Source organism: Grammomys surdaster, unplaced genomic scaffold, assembly GCF_004785775.1.
Source record: "Grammomys surdaster isolate TR1022 unplaced genomic scaffold, NIH_TR_1.0 203, whole genome shotgun sequence".
NCBI classification, from domain to species: domain Eukaryota; kingdom Metazoa; phylum Chordata; class Mammalia; order Rodentia; family Muridae; genus Grammomys; species Grammomys surdaster.
The window spans coordinates 9,233,704-9,249,486 of NW_021604648.1; the positions used below are offsets into that span (position 1 = coordinate 9,233,704).

Here is a 15,783-nt window from a genome sequence, read left to right on the forward strand (position 1 = left end):
ACCACCACCACCACCACCACCACCACCACCACCACCACCACCACCACAACAGCAACAACAACAACAAACCTACATTTTCTAGCACCCAAGGTTTCCTTGGCCTAGTTTCTCATGTCCTCCTGTTTATTCTCATCATGTGACTTAGCCTTATCTCTGGAGCAATAATCTCATGGACATGTTCCCTCCTCTGCAGGGCTTTGGCCACACTCTCTTGGCCTATAGAACATTCACTAGATCCAGTCACTCACTCTGTGTTTCGGCTTAAATAGCACCTCTCTACAGCCTTTCACTGAACACTCTGCTAGCTAGGAGATGCTACCAACCACAGCTTTTCAGACCACCACAGACTTCCCCTACAGCACCCACTCTGTACTTTTATGCCTATTCCTCCTTTACCGAGACTATCTTTAAAGATGGAGATGCTGCTTTTTTGTTTCCTTGTCAATTCCAACTCCATGCACCCTCACACACACAGAAGAAAATCAATTTCCACAGGACTAGGGCATAACAGAGGTTGGGAGAAAATGACAGATTCTATATTTTTGTTGTTGTTTTTGTGTATCTTAAGTTTAACACATCAAAAAATTTGCCAACTTCGCCGATGTCACTGAAACAGATGTAAATAATTTTCAAAATATCTTATTCACCTTGCTGAATTTCCTGAGACAATCAGCTCTCACACCCCACATAACAAAAAAATTATTTGACTCACCTGCTTGACTAATTCATGTATACATGTTGGATGCTGTGACCCAAGTGTCTGAGAAGTGGTGATGCACAGGTGATGAGGATGTGACACAGAAACCATCTTTGATGACTCTTACAAGTGGCACAATACATTAATCATCAGAAAGTCTTACAATGAAGCTATCATCTAGATAGGTACTAAACAATACTGTGTATCTACTGATAATGACTTAATGTAGACCATTCCTTATTCTACCTAGACACGAAGCTGACAATATATTCTTTTTTCATTGTCTTCTAGAATAAAGCAATACTGTTTTATTTTTTTAAATTTTCATCTTTCTCTTTAGTGATCTGTTACTAAACTGGATTACAAAAATGAAGGGGATGAACTGAAGGTAGAGGAAGAAACAGTTATATACACATTTTAATTATTACTGATGTACTTCAAATTATAAATTGTAGCTCTAATATCTACATTCAAATGATCACATTAACTTGTATATACACAATGACATGGACAAAATTAGTTTTCACAGACCCAGTCTAGGTCACTGGACTGTGGATATTGTTTTTGAGTTCTCACTCAAGTGTTGGAGCCACATGGAGATTCTCACTTCTATTTTAGAAGTTGGTTTTATTTTGGGGAAAGCTGTTCTTTCTTTTTAAATATTATTTTATTTATTTTTATCTTCATCATTTATCCCCAGTACTGAGATGGGGGTACAGAGCGACCGGTGGGATCCTGATGTTCAGTGTCCTTTCAGTCTCTCCTGATCCAGGAAGTTTAGGTTCAGTGGGAGGCCTTGTCTCAAAAAGTAAAGGAAGTGAGTAATTGAGAAAGATAATGGTTATTAACCTCTAACGCGTGCGTGCGCACACGCACACACACACACACAGACACACACACACACACACACTCACATTCATACACCTACAGTGATAAGTACATATACCCACTCACAACATATCACATACAGCATAACACACAAACACACCAAAAGAAAAAAAAAGAAATCATGTACTTAGATGTGAGAATTTAATAAATAGATAGATTGGTGATGAAATTATTAATGATTTTGGTTTAATTAAGAAATACATGTATTTTCAAAAGTTTCTGTAAGAAACATGAATTATTTTATACGAATTATCTTCAAGTACAAAGTTACTAGATTCTTATTATCTTTTGATACTGGGTTGTTTTATGACTAGATTATAATTCACACCACTCAGTCATTTTCTCATAAAATGATTTACATGCCACTTTGGCACACACACACACACACACACACACACTCACACACACACACTGTTTTTAATTTTATTAAAGATTTATTTTAGTTTTAATTGTGTGTGTTTCTACATGTGGATATGTATATTCACATGAGTGCAGGCACCTCAGTAGGTTATGAGCTACCTGATATGCATGCTGGGAACAAAGCTTGGGTACTCTACAAAAGTAGAACATGCTCTTGCTTATGAGCCATTTCTCCAGTTCTAGTACTTTTAACTTTTAATATTGTAACGTGCATGTTGGTAGGGAGGGCTTTGTTTTCAAGGATTCTTACATATAGGCTCAGTTAATCCTCTTTAAATAATTGCTACCTCATGCTGTATTGAAAAAGATTTTGGAGCCTCTGCCACTCATAAGTAAATGAACATAGTGACAAACCTGTAATAAGCTAAGAAAAGAGACTACTATGATTCGATCTAAGTTTCTACTTTTCTACTCTCATAAGATGCAGGACTGGGTGTTATAATAAGTAGATTAATAAACGAACAAGAACACATTGGATACAATGTGAATGTTGCTGTATTGAGGGGAATTAAAGAGTCTCGTAGTTTCTTTCCTAAGATGTATATGCCAATAAAATTGCAGTCATGTAAAGCAAATAATTTAGGTATCATTAAGAAAAAAGAAAAAAAATATTTCAGATAACATCAGGAGTTAACATCATAAACTCAGTATGAAAAGTTCTAAAAGCCAGTACTATACAGACAACATATGTACATATAAATTTTATTTTTATTGTGCCTAAAACATATGATTGTATTTCCTTTATTATACTTTCCAGTTAACAGTTAAGGAATTGGTTAAAAAAATTAGTATTAACAGTCTTTGTAAGAAGAATCTTTAAGCCCAAGACAAGGCAAATTCCTGGAATTTATTCCTATCATGCTCAAGTAGATGTAGTTGGGTATATTTGTCTAGCTAAAGGAGTGCATTGTGCTTTTGTAGCACTGAACACATGTTCTGAGGCCCTTCTCAGGGAAGGAGGAAGCTGGTGAGAGGAAGAAAGGAGTGGAAGGCGAGACTGGGACCCGAGGTGCTTTCCAGGTGCTGAGTGTTCCTAATGTTGAATTATAAGGAGTCTGCATAAACTAATTTGAATCTGGTTTTCAATTTCACTTCCTCAGGGAAACTAAAGAATAATTTGTTTTCCCTTATGAGGTCGAATCATGGGTAGGTTGGGTGAACCACATAACGTATTTTATGGAGGACGTAGGGAACCCTGTAACAAAGATTCTGTGAGACTTCTTCGGACTATTGTCTCACTTCTGCCAAAGTCTGTGTTAACAGACTTACCATCCTGTAACCTGATTGAAATTTAAGTCCTTTCTGTAAGTGCACTTTAGGCAGGCCCCTTTTCAATGAGGCTCTGACCTTGAGTTTCCCGTGTCCACCCTTGTTAGACTTGTGTGGCTGTTTTTAGCAAGAATCCTGCCAAAGCAGCTTAAGAAGAACCCCTCACTCTGGTATCTGATCACCTAAGCCTTCAGAAATAATCCTGTCAGGACGATTTAGCAAGCATCTCTCTCTGTCTCTCTCCCCTTACCCCCAGTGCTTCCTCCTATCTATTCTCTGTAAACAAACAAGACCCTGTTCCTTGTCTGTAAAATCTCCATTTCTCTATATGGGATTTAGAAATGACCTCATTTCTATAGTGAAGTCTTTCTTTCCCTACTGCAATAGTCCTCATACAAAATTTGTTCTTACCAGTTTAACTAGTGCCTTGCCCTGGATCTGTTCCCTCCCTCCCCAAATGGAGAAAGGAATCCAGGAGCTCTACCACTTTTCTGATTTTACCATCTAACTGTTAAACTTGTTTGCAGTGACTTGAACTTTGCACAGACCTTACTTCATTATTAGATCATTCTAAAAAAAAAAAAAAGTAGAATATGTAATTCCATCAGAAAACCAATCCTGATAATAACCAGGACTACCCTTAAATTGGAAGTCAGGAGGACATTTGAGAGCACCTCCTCTTCTCTCCCCTACTTCTTTGTCCTAGGATTGCCCACAATGACACTATAAAGTTACTGCAATATGAATCAAATATGGTTTCAGAATATTAGCATGGCAACATGTCTTCTTGAGAGGATATTAGAAACGCATAAAAATTAGTGGCATGGTATATAAAGTTTAAACCAACTCTTGGCTATAAAAATGCCTTAAGGATTAGGTCTTCTGAGAACTGGAAATTCATTCTGAACAAAAACTTAATTTCTTGCAACTATAATAATATTCTGAACTTCTCAGATTCTCAACAATCATTAGGCAATTAGAATAAAATATCGAAATGAAAAACTTAAATTCTTCTGCAGTGCTCATTTTATGGGTAAAGATGCTGCAGTGAGAAGGTCTGTAACCTCCCTAGGGCATGTCTAGAAAAGGTCTCCAGCTCTCTAAGTTCAGGAGAACAGTGTAAGGTTCTTGTTAGCTTTTACTCTGAGCTAGTTGCAGATCTAAAAGCAATGCCAGAAATTTCTCCCTATGCACACAACAGGACCCAGAGTCGAATCAGAGCCTTTAGAGCACATGAAGTCAATTTAAGGGGTACACACATTGAATCTGTGTCTTAGCAATCCCATCATTAGTCAGTAAAGAGCCAATAAATTATTCTGTTTTGTATCCCCCACCCCAGTCTAATTGGGTAACTAGATTTCATGAAACACACTGAATCAATTCTCCTGACTTTTAAAAGAAGCCTGCAATTTATGTTCAGCTTTGAAAACAGACACGAAAACTCTTGGATAGTACTTATAGGGTTGACATTTTAATATCTGGGGCATAAGGTCAAATATCTGCTGCCAAGTTTAGGAAATAGGAACATGGTTTGATATTTGCTTATGTAAAAGGTTACTCAGACAGACATGGAGCCTGAAGCAAAGTATCGACTCCCAGATAAATGGAAGCAAGAACTTGGAGAAGGTGAAATACTATTTTTTTTTTTTTGAGAAAGAACTTAAAGTAGGTGGATAAGGAAGAGGAGAGGATCAGGAAGAACTTCGGGTTGGGGAAGAATAGGATCAAAATGCATTTAAATTTTAAAAATTAAATAATAAAATGAAAAAAAGTTTTAAGGTGAAATCTAATTTATCTGTTTTCATTTTTTACTTTGTTGCTTGTCCTTTTGATACCATATAAGGAAACCATTGCCTAGTTTAAGGTCTTAATGATTTATTCATATTCTTTTAAATTTTCATAATTTTAGCTTATATGTTTAGGTTTATGAATCATGTTATGTTAATGTTTGTGTATGGTGTGAAATAAGGACCCAGATTTATATTTTGGCATCTAGATATCCAGAAATATCAAAACAGTATTCTAACAACAACAAACCAAGACTTGCTTGGTGCAAAAATATTTCATGTATCTTATATCCAAGTAGTTAGCAAGAGGCCAAAAGGGAGGAATACTTGAAGGGCTTCCTAAAGCTCTGAAAGATGACAGGAGAACACCTGATGTTTTACGGAAGTGTAGCTAAGTACTTTGAAATTTTCTCATGAAGTATTCAACTATTGGGGACTTCCTGCTGACAGTCACTTCAAGGTTACTTTCAAAAAGAGGTTTCTTTCTGTTGTCCAAGTAGGTTATCCATACACTATGGCTGATAATATGAGTGAGAGGAAACCAAAGAATGGACAGGACTGTCACCCCTTCCTCTATTTTATTTTATTTGGCTAGAGAAGAAAGGGGACAATCTATGAGTCAACTGAAATTCCAACCATTTGCAGTGCCAATGAGGCCACTGTTGCCATTTGCCTTCAACAGTGGTCAAGGCACTTCTCATGGAAATCTTCAGCTCAAAGTCACAGCCAGGTTGTGGTGGGATTTGACACCATAATAGAAATTAAAAAAAAAAAAAAAAAAAAAAAAAAAGCTGACTTAACTCCGAAAGCACCAAAAGTCTCTACTTTTGAATGAAATTTTTTTTTTTTTTTTCTTTGGTTTTTCGAGACAGGGTTTCTCTGTGTAGCTCTGGATGTCCTGGAACTCACTTTGTAGACCAGGCTGGCCTCGAACTCAGAAGTTCACCTGCCTCTTCCTCCCAAGTGCTGGGATTAAAGGCATGCGCCACTACTGCCCTGCTTGAATGGAAATTTTAACATAAGCATAGTCATTGGAATACCATAGTCAGCTGGGTTGTGTTAGAAATGGAAATGTACAGGGTGACTCATGGAGTTTTTATTTGCAATCATAGACATTCACAGAGCTTCAGAAGGGAGAGTACTCTAGTAGTGTACTCTTATATTATTTCACTTGCTGGGAATATTTTGTTTCCTTAGATTGCCTCAAAGTATGTTCTTCAATGTGAGGTTCCTGGAAACTATTCTCTTTGTTCAATTTGGCGCTTAGGATTTTCTGACAAAAATTTGAATCTAAGTTCATTTTCTTCACTTCCTACTTATATGATATTTTTATTTTCCACTTATTATCTATCTTTATTTATCTTGTCTTTATTTCTCTTTTTCCTCTTTTTCATTTGTTTCCTTTTTCCTTTCCTTTTCTTTTTTCACATGTTCTTATCTTAAATCATCTGTGACTTAATGAATATACATCAATGAAACCACATAAGGTATGACTGTTCAAGGACAGTAAAAAAAAAAAACCCAGACAATATCGCCATTTACACATTGAGGGTGGATTCTAGTCAATGTCCAAAGGGTGAGATTTCAGCATAATTAACATTACTGTTTGAACATACACATTGCCTTTGATTTTATAAGCACCATTACCTGTAAACAGAAATAGAGGTAATAAATGAAGCAATAGACCTAAAGAAAATAACACCTTTTTTTCATTCTGTCAAGAAATAGAAATGATTGTGTCTAGAGCTAGGGGATTAAATTGTGTCACTTGTCAGGAGCTGGCAAGCAGTCCTCTTCTGCACTCTGCTTTTATGCTGTAGACAGGTTTAATAAATGCATCGTTGTGTAAAATGTCATTGCTGCATGACCAAGCAAAGGATGTCATGTGATAGCTCTTCCCCAGGAAGACATGTCAAAATTGGTCATTGGGAACCTAGGGACTTCAGACTACACTGAGGGCATTTTATGATTCAGATACAAAGACAGAATTAAAACATAGTCTTTAGAAGATGGAAATATATCTATTTTTCTGGAAGTAAAAAACTAGTGCTCTTTCCATCACAGGCTAGTCTTTAAAGCCAAGGGATGCTATCAAATCTTAATAACTACTTTTAAAGGCAAAGTACTGATGGCTAGTAAGTTCTTCAAAGTACCACCTTACTGCCAGTTAAATAAGTGCCAACGAAACAGAAGTCTACCACGGCTTGCTATGTGTATGTGTGAGCATGGGGAATAATGACAACATTTTGAGAAATGTCTATCATTATTGATTTAAGCAAGAGCTTTCCACATGGCTCTGTCTATTGGGAGGTTATAATAAGACCTTCATAATATGACCTAACTAGGGGTCATCATAGGACCCTTATTCCTAGCATTGAGTTTATTCTTAGCTTCTGAAGACTTGGTGCTCAATTTCAGCATTCTGATGAGTTGATGGGTCTCCAGGTAACTGAATTACATTTGGGGCTCACAATTTATAGATCTACCTTTTCAGGTAATTGTCTGCATATGCTTCTTGAGCTACATGGCCATATGTCAAATGTACTAGTAAGACAACTAGAAAACAAAAGGCTTCAAAATGGCCCAAGGCCACATGGCCAGCAAGTAGACCATGAAACCCAGGTCTTCTTACTCTAAATATTGAAGTATTTTCCGGGGGAATGAATGAGACTGGACCTCAGCTTGGAGTCTAGTTTATGTGGGGAGAAGTCCATTTCTCACTTTACCTGTGCTATAAGGCTTCATAAACAAGTTGTGTTGGATATAGCTTAGCATGCACAAGAAAGCTTCTCATGTTTTTTAAGATTTCTAGACACATGAAGACAAACACACACACAGACACAAACACACAGACACATACACATTCACATATTCCTAGTCCATTACTGCCTAGACATTTAGCAGCTTAATTTGATATCATTTTCATTTTTAAAGTTACCTTTAATATCATGCCATAGTATAACCAAGAAAAGGGGGGACTTGAAAAGATAGGAACAAGAAGCTTAGAAAGGACACAGAGCATAAGGAGGCTAAGACCATGGAGACAGGCAGATAAGTAGAAAGGGGAGTGTTTTTAGAATTTCTTATGTATTTATTATGTGCTTTGGACTTTTGGTAATCTCAGTGTATCTTCAGAACACCTTAGTGACTTAGGTCACTAAGTGATGGTACTCTGACCATCTGACAGATGAGGAACACCTGTGAGGGGAGTTTCATTCCTCCAAGGTCAAGTCTGTTAGTAATAAGTGTTATAACCCATGGATTTTGAGAGTCTGGACAGGACACTTTTCTCTATGTCCTTGGAACAAGTGTTCAGTCGAAAGTCGCCATTGGATCTTGTCACTTCAGCTTTATATGCTGCTCCTGTCATACTGAGAAAATGCTTGTATGGGGTTAGTTTGGGCCTGTGTATTATTACCTCTTGATAATACTTCAGGCAGCTCATTATTTGAATCAAGACACTTTGATGTTTCATGCCAAATGCTTTATCTTTTAGGGTATCATTCTTCCTGGCCTTAGTTTCCCCTCTATAAAATGTTGTTCTTGGGCATGATTACCTCCACAATTTTAATAATCTATAATTAAATCACAAGCCAGATTTTCAACTGATAGTTATATTTGAATTCCAGATGTTTCTACATCAGTCAAGAACATGAGAGGATGTAACGTCAGTAATATTTTAAGGCTCTACCAAAATAGAGGAGAGACACAAGGATTTTCTTCATACAAAGGATGTACTTTAGATTAGGGAGTAGATATATCGTATTGTTTCAGGGAGATGCATAGGACAGAATTTTTCAGGTTTTTCAGTGCACAACCATGAGGGGCGATACTCACACATAGCCTAGGAAGCCAGAACAAGGGCTAAGAAACAGAGGTAGAATGAAGGAAGTTGTGCAGCAGCATGTGAATAAGAACACTCCATGTACAATGAAGGTTCTACAAACGTTGCCTTTGGGATTATGTGCAACTGTAGAATTAAGTTCCCAAGAAAAGAAACTTCCTATTTCTAAAGAAATAAGATTTCCACTCATGATCTGTAGGCAACAAAAGGTGGTACTCTCAGAAATATTATTATTTTTATTTCTTTTTTTTTTCTAGAAAACAATTATTTTTATTTCTAATCTCAGAGCAAGCACATAACATAAGAACTATTGTACCTCAAACTCAGTGCAAGAATTTACTAGGAAGGTGAAAGATTCTTCTTTTCCAGATAGCAAATAGTTGAGGATGATGATCAAGGCCCAAAAGTTTCTAAATTATTATTCATATAGCCAATCTGATTTGTTTTTTTGCCTGCTCCACTCCCCTCTTTGAGGCAGAGTCCCGGTTTGTAGCCTAGGTTGGCTCAGAAATCACATCTTAGCTGAGGATGGATCCAAATTCATGATAATCCTCCTGCCTCACTATTTCAAATGCTAGGATTATAGGCATCATGATCCTATAATATAAGTTAGCACACTTAGCTTAGGTCTAAACACATATACTGGAGCTTGCCTAGGATTCAACACTAGCAAACATAATCTCTCCTTGACTTAGAGAACTACAATTACACATGTGCTTTGAATCTCCCACTGCTCAACATGGATATTTCTTCTCTGAAAATCACTCAGTTAAACTTGGAAATTTGATTGTCACAAAGCATGCATTCCCTGGAAGGATGTTCAGAAATCTTTTTTGACTGAAATCATATGCAAATGAATCTGAAAAAAACAGCTCTTCTCAACAAACCGCAAAGATGCAGCTGTCTAATATAGTCACTGTATCAGAACAGTCTGATAGAGAATGGGTACCTTGTCTATTTCAGAAGACACACAGAAGACTAGGTTACTCATGTGAAATGAAAACACACTGAGCAAGGGTCTCGGGTTTGTATTCCTGTTCCTCAAGTCACATTTCCCAATGTGATACCATGCTGACCAATGCTGCCTTGACCTACAGGACCTGCTTTAACTCTCTGGTAGACAGACTTCTTTCACAAACCAGAGAAAGGTTCCTATTAGTTCACTTCTTGGAGGCCTTGACCATGAGCTTTGGCTTTGGCCCACTCAGTCCAGTCTCAGCAAGAACTGTACTGAATTGATTTGGCAGAATTCTGTCACTCTTGATATTTGGTCAATTACCTTACATTCTGCCCTTTAATATCTTATCACTCTGGCCTTCCTTCAGCCAGGACTTTGCCAAGTCCCTTTAGCTAGAATGTGTCTCAGTGCTGATATTTTTTCTTAGTTATGATTTAATCTCTTTACATCTCATCAATTCTCAGCTATAGGGTCCCAGTTGTTACTGTTGTATACAGGAATGTGTCCCCTTTCTTCTCCCTACTGTAAAATCTGAAACCTAGCAACCCTTCTTGAAGAATCTTCCTTATAACCTTCAACAATCCCCATAAGTTACCTCGTTTAACATCATCCCTATCTCCAATGTCAATTTTACCTTTTTCTTCTATTTATTAGCATCACAGATATACATTAGCATGCATTTATTGAGCTGTTTATATCTTCATCATAGGTAATATAAAGATATAACCAGGTAGAGTGGCATGTAATTGTAGCCCCAGGATTTGACAGGTTGAAACAATAGTACCTCATGTGAGGGCATCCTTGCCTATATTGGGACATTTTGCTTAAAAAGAAAAAAGGATTTATTCATACAGTTGCATCTTCTTGACCTATATGGATCTATAACCAGGTATGGTTATTTGTAATATATATTATTTATTATATATTATTACATATATATGTTATTTATTATATATTATAAATTTGTTATATATTATGTATATTGGATGGCTTCTGTAAGTTTCTGAGACTTTAAGTTTTGTGCCTTTTAGAGGTTGTTCTTAATTCCTGGTTGTATTGTATATTACTTATTATTTGCTCTATGTGAGTGATTTTTATTTCTACAACTCATTTCTAGGTTCTAAAAGAGCAGGACCAGGCTCCAACTGCTTCTGCTTTGTCCCTAGGTGCTATCTTGGTTCTGCTCCACCCATTTAACTCAGCACACAGTGTTTTTCCAAACAAAGCAACATTCATTCTAGTTTCCCAGACAATTTGCTCTTTCTCCATGTCTCAGTTTAGTTTTATGCATTATCCAACTATGTTTTAAGATCTACAACTTCCAATGAGGCTGTTTCTCTGATTCTCTATAAATAGCTATAGAAAACCCTGTGAAAGCTTCTATATTAATGATTATAACAGTCTCTGAGTTCCTAATGTACAGTGTTGATTCTAGATACTCTATTGTTGACTTAATTCATATTATTGTTATTATTCTTTCCAAGTAGACATAGGACCCCATGAGAATCAAAGATATATTTATAACCCCTCCTCACAGTGTCTGGCCCAATGTCATATTTGTCAACATGCACAAATTAGATACGACTTGAAATTCAGCAAGTATGGAGAGATTTGTAGCATCACTATAGAAAGCTTTGATAACCTTCCAAGTCCAGAAATTGTATAGAATTATCGTTCTCCAAAGGTACAAATGTGACTACCTGATGCAGTGGATCAACTACTTGAGTAATTTTAATGCTTTTGATCTTTACCTGAGTCTGCCATCCTCTGCTGCAGCACCTCCTGGAATAATCTTCGTAATAAATATGCCAGGGTCATCTCCAATGTGGGGATTATCTGTCCCTCCAGCAATACTGAATCCCAGACCTGAATTTCCCTGTAGAAACAATAAGTGGATATTAAATGATGTGCTGTCATCTAAAACCTAGTCCCTTGGCTCTTTGTGTTATCATGTTACTACTCAAATGGAAATTTGGTGATAGCAGTCTTACGTACAAAGCCATAAAGCTTGCTGTCAGCAGACACAGCAAGGTCAGAGGAACTCTCCTGTCTTTGCTTTGCAATAACTCAAGGAGTGGTGTAATTTTTACTTAAAAATGATTCCTTTACACAGCAGTTAAAGTAACCATTATCAATTAATAAGAAAAGAAATCTTGAAAATAAAGCACATGAGACATTTGAAGGATTTTTAGAATATCAGCTATGAAAATGTACATTCACGTAAGAAACTGAAAGTAGTTATATAAAAATCAAGACATGATAGAACAGATAAATTAGTGTGGCGTTGTACTGTTGGTTCAACTTCTGTTGCTTTATGGATTATTCATCAGACAAATGGGTTCCAATGTAACATACTTGGACGTCAGAAGGCAGGGCCCCCTTCTAGAGCCAGGACACATGAGAGACTTCCAGTGTTGAACAAAGTTCATTTGCAGTGGCAACAGACAAGCCATGTGTTACTTTTTCAACATGAAAGTTTGAGCAGTAGACTTTCTGATAAAACTTTTCATATTTTTTTAGATTACAGTAATTGACATCCAAAATGCATTTGTCTTCCAAAAATAAGGCATACTGAAAGATCCCTCAAAATTCACTTATCATCTCCAAACATTTCTTATTTACATATTCTCTTTAATCCATATAACCATGGTTACGTTCTGTTTCCACAATTGTGTTCTGAAGTTGTTCCAGTTCACACTTTACTTTAGTCCTTTCCCCATATCTAGGTACTTTTAAAATTAATGATTTTAAGTGGCAAAGTAATATCTCATTAAGATCGTCTGTCATCACATATTTAACTGGTCTGCTGCTAGATATTTTGTTCATGCTAGTGCAACAAATATAGATTACACAATTTATGATTGCTTGATTAAGTTCCACTCTGGAGTAAAAAGCAGATAAAGAGTAAAAAAATAAACACTCAAACCAGAGAAATTAATTAGGGCATTCAATTAGTCACAAAACCCCAATGTCAAGACAAAGTCAGATATATGTTGATAGTTATGCTACATAAATGTCAAGGTACTGTTCAGCAATATTTTTGGTGAGTGTGCTTGTGTGGGCACATGGAGTGGTAGTACACACACCTGTATGTGCACATGAAGAGGCCAGAGGAGAATGGTGGATGCCTTCCTCTCTGGCTTTCTATGTGTCCCCTGAGACAAAGTCTTACTGAACCTGAAGTTTATCATTTTTGACCGAGGCTGGCTGACTGGCCAAGAAGCCCTTGCCATCCACTTTCCCCATGACCACTGCTGAGGCTGTAGGTGGATAGGTCTATACTCATGTGTGCTGGGAAACCAAGCTGAAGTCTTCTTCTTAGGTGAGTACTATCAAACCTGAGCACCTAGCCATCTCTCTAGCCCTGGCTTAGTACTTTTTAAAAAAGTATTGTTTATAAATGTTAAAAAAGTGAATTTTTGAGGATTCCTTCCACAGTTGGATATTTATATTGAAAGCTTCAAAATTTTTAAATTAGTCAAAAGCAAGTAAAATCTTACATTTTATGTGGACACCTTCAGATACATGACAGATAACACCACGTGTACATGTGCAGAGACACAAACAATGGATGAGTGCATGTGAGCACACAGACACACAAGCATACACACACACACACACACACACACACACACACGCACACACACACACTACTTATAATTCCAACTCCAGGGGATCCAATGCCCTCTTCTGACTTCTGCTGTTCTCGTATACATGTAGTAAATAAATAATAAATAGAAATCTTTAAAGCCCCAGTTATACCTTTAATATCTTTTCTAATAATGAGTCCTTTGAAAAATCCCAGTGTTATTAAGTAGAGACACTTATTATCATCCATATAATCATCATTTTATTTGCCAGCTATGAGACATCTGTTCTATGCCTTTTACTAGGTTGAATCTTGCAGTGAATTTAGGAGGCATGTAAAGAGGAGAGGGTAGAGTAGATTAGCCAAAAAGAAAACCAAACCCTGTAACTTAGTGTGCTAAAGCTATAGAAGGAAGAATAATGGCAAGGAGAAATGGCCCCTGTGACAACAATCATGGCTGTAGCTTAATCATGACAGGCAGGATAGCGAAGTGCATGCGAATCCCTTTGGATCACACAGCATTTGTGTACCAAGTGTCTACATCAGGACTCTTGGAGGCACTGAAAGATATGAAAATGAGATTATTTGTGTCATTCAAGGGACACAAGGAAAAGTGACAATAGTCTGGTGATGGCCCAATTGTTCACAATTTCGATAATATTGTTCAGATGGCATTGGTGTCAGCTAATATTTTTTTCAAGTATATATTGACAATGATAGCTATAAGACACATGGTCATAATATGATTTTTAAATGGGATCTATAAAGATTAATTTATTTGCACACCTATCCCTTCAGATATTTAACATTTTTTTATGATGGAAACATTAGAAATTTAGTTTCAGGCACACTGCAATATGCAGAATTCATTTATCAGCCATAGATCTCATGGTGCATAATTGACCTAAAAATCAAATTTATTTCTCTTGCTTAAACCATCATAACATTTAATTTCATCGATTCCTTTGATTCTTGATGTTTGGTAAGGACTATTCTTCTATCTATTTGTATGAGTCAATTAGCTTTAGATTTACATATGAGAATATACAGTATTTATATTTTGTATATTTTACTTAGTGCTCTCTAATTTTGTTATTACCAACGATAGGACCACTTCCTCTTTACAGGTTGAATAGCATTGCATACCAAATTCCCTTTATCCATCCACTCCAGGATGCTCATTTACTGACCTGCAAAGTTGGCTGTTTATTTTAGGCAGAATCCTACTGTGTTGACCAATCTGGCCTAGAACTCAAGATCCTCTTGCCCCAGGCTCTCTAGCTCTGGCATTTCAGGCATGTACCCATAGTTCTGGCTTGTTATTTTCCACGGCACAGTTTGAAGATGTAGAGATCTCCACACACTGATGACAAGATGTCAGGGGAATAACAAAAAGTGGGAGTATGAGAATTTCTGTTAGCTCTGCTTTCAGTCTCTTGAGGATGTTACTACTATTTCAGTGCCGATTATACTAATTTACTTTCCCAACAATACTAAATAAGGCTCCCACTTCCCACATTCTTTTAGCCTTTCTTTTGTCTTCCTAACAGCCATTTAAGGGCATGATCAGTGGAAACTATTTGTGGTTTTCATTTGAATCTCTATATATTTTGGATTAATCCTATGTCACTTACATGGCTTATAAGTATTTTCTTCAAGTTCATATCTATGCCTTTATTATTAACTGCTTCCCTTGATAAATAATGCAATACTTTTGCTTTCTATATTTGTGGAGTTAAATTTAAAGAAAAGAAAATGAAAGGAAAAAAAAGACTGTCTAAATCAATGCAGTTTAGACTATATTTCCTTAGCAGGTTTATACTTTCTGATCCTATGTTTAAAGTCTTGATCAATTTTGAGCTGGTGTAACAGAAGGGTCAATACACTTTTGTTGTATATCCAGTTTTTCTCATAACATTTATTAAAAAGATTATTTCTTATTATGTACTCTTGGAACTTTTTTCAAAGATTAACTGACTGTAAATGTGTTAAATCCTTTGGCTGTAATGTCTATTTTTATCTGATACCATGTTGTTTTAATGCTTTTTGCCTTTGTAGGATAAGTTGAAACCTAGCAGTACTATCTTCTAGCTTTTACCCTTATAGAGTTTTAAATGTTTCTATAAAAATTCTAGTTCTTTTTTCTTTTTCCATACATCTGTGAGACATGACACTGGAATTTTAGAAACAACTGAATTGAATCTGAAGATCCATTTACTCAGGCAGGTTGTTCAAAATGTATCACAAAAGATACATTTTGAAACATCTAGTGAGGTTTCTGTTTGCATTCTAATAATGTTGTCTATTATGATTACTGACTTACATATGTTT

General features: G+C 36.4%; 1 protein-coding gene across 4 annotated transcripts in view; it reads right to left on the minus strand.

The window, feature by feature from the left end:
* Nucleotides 1-15,783, minus strand: part of Dlg2 (discs large MAGUK scaffold protein 2) — a 1,293,772-nt gene that overhangs the window by 522,278 nt on the left and 755,711 nt on the right. For all 4 annotated transcript variants that reach the window (XM_028770581.1, XM_028770580.1, XM_028770579.1 and 1 more), the window contains one exon: nt 11,615-11,739. In XM_028770581.1, coding sequence (XP_028626414.1) covers nt 11,615-11,739 — 125 coding nt within the window. The remainder of the gene's footprint in view (nt 1-11,614; nt 11,740-15,783) is intronic.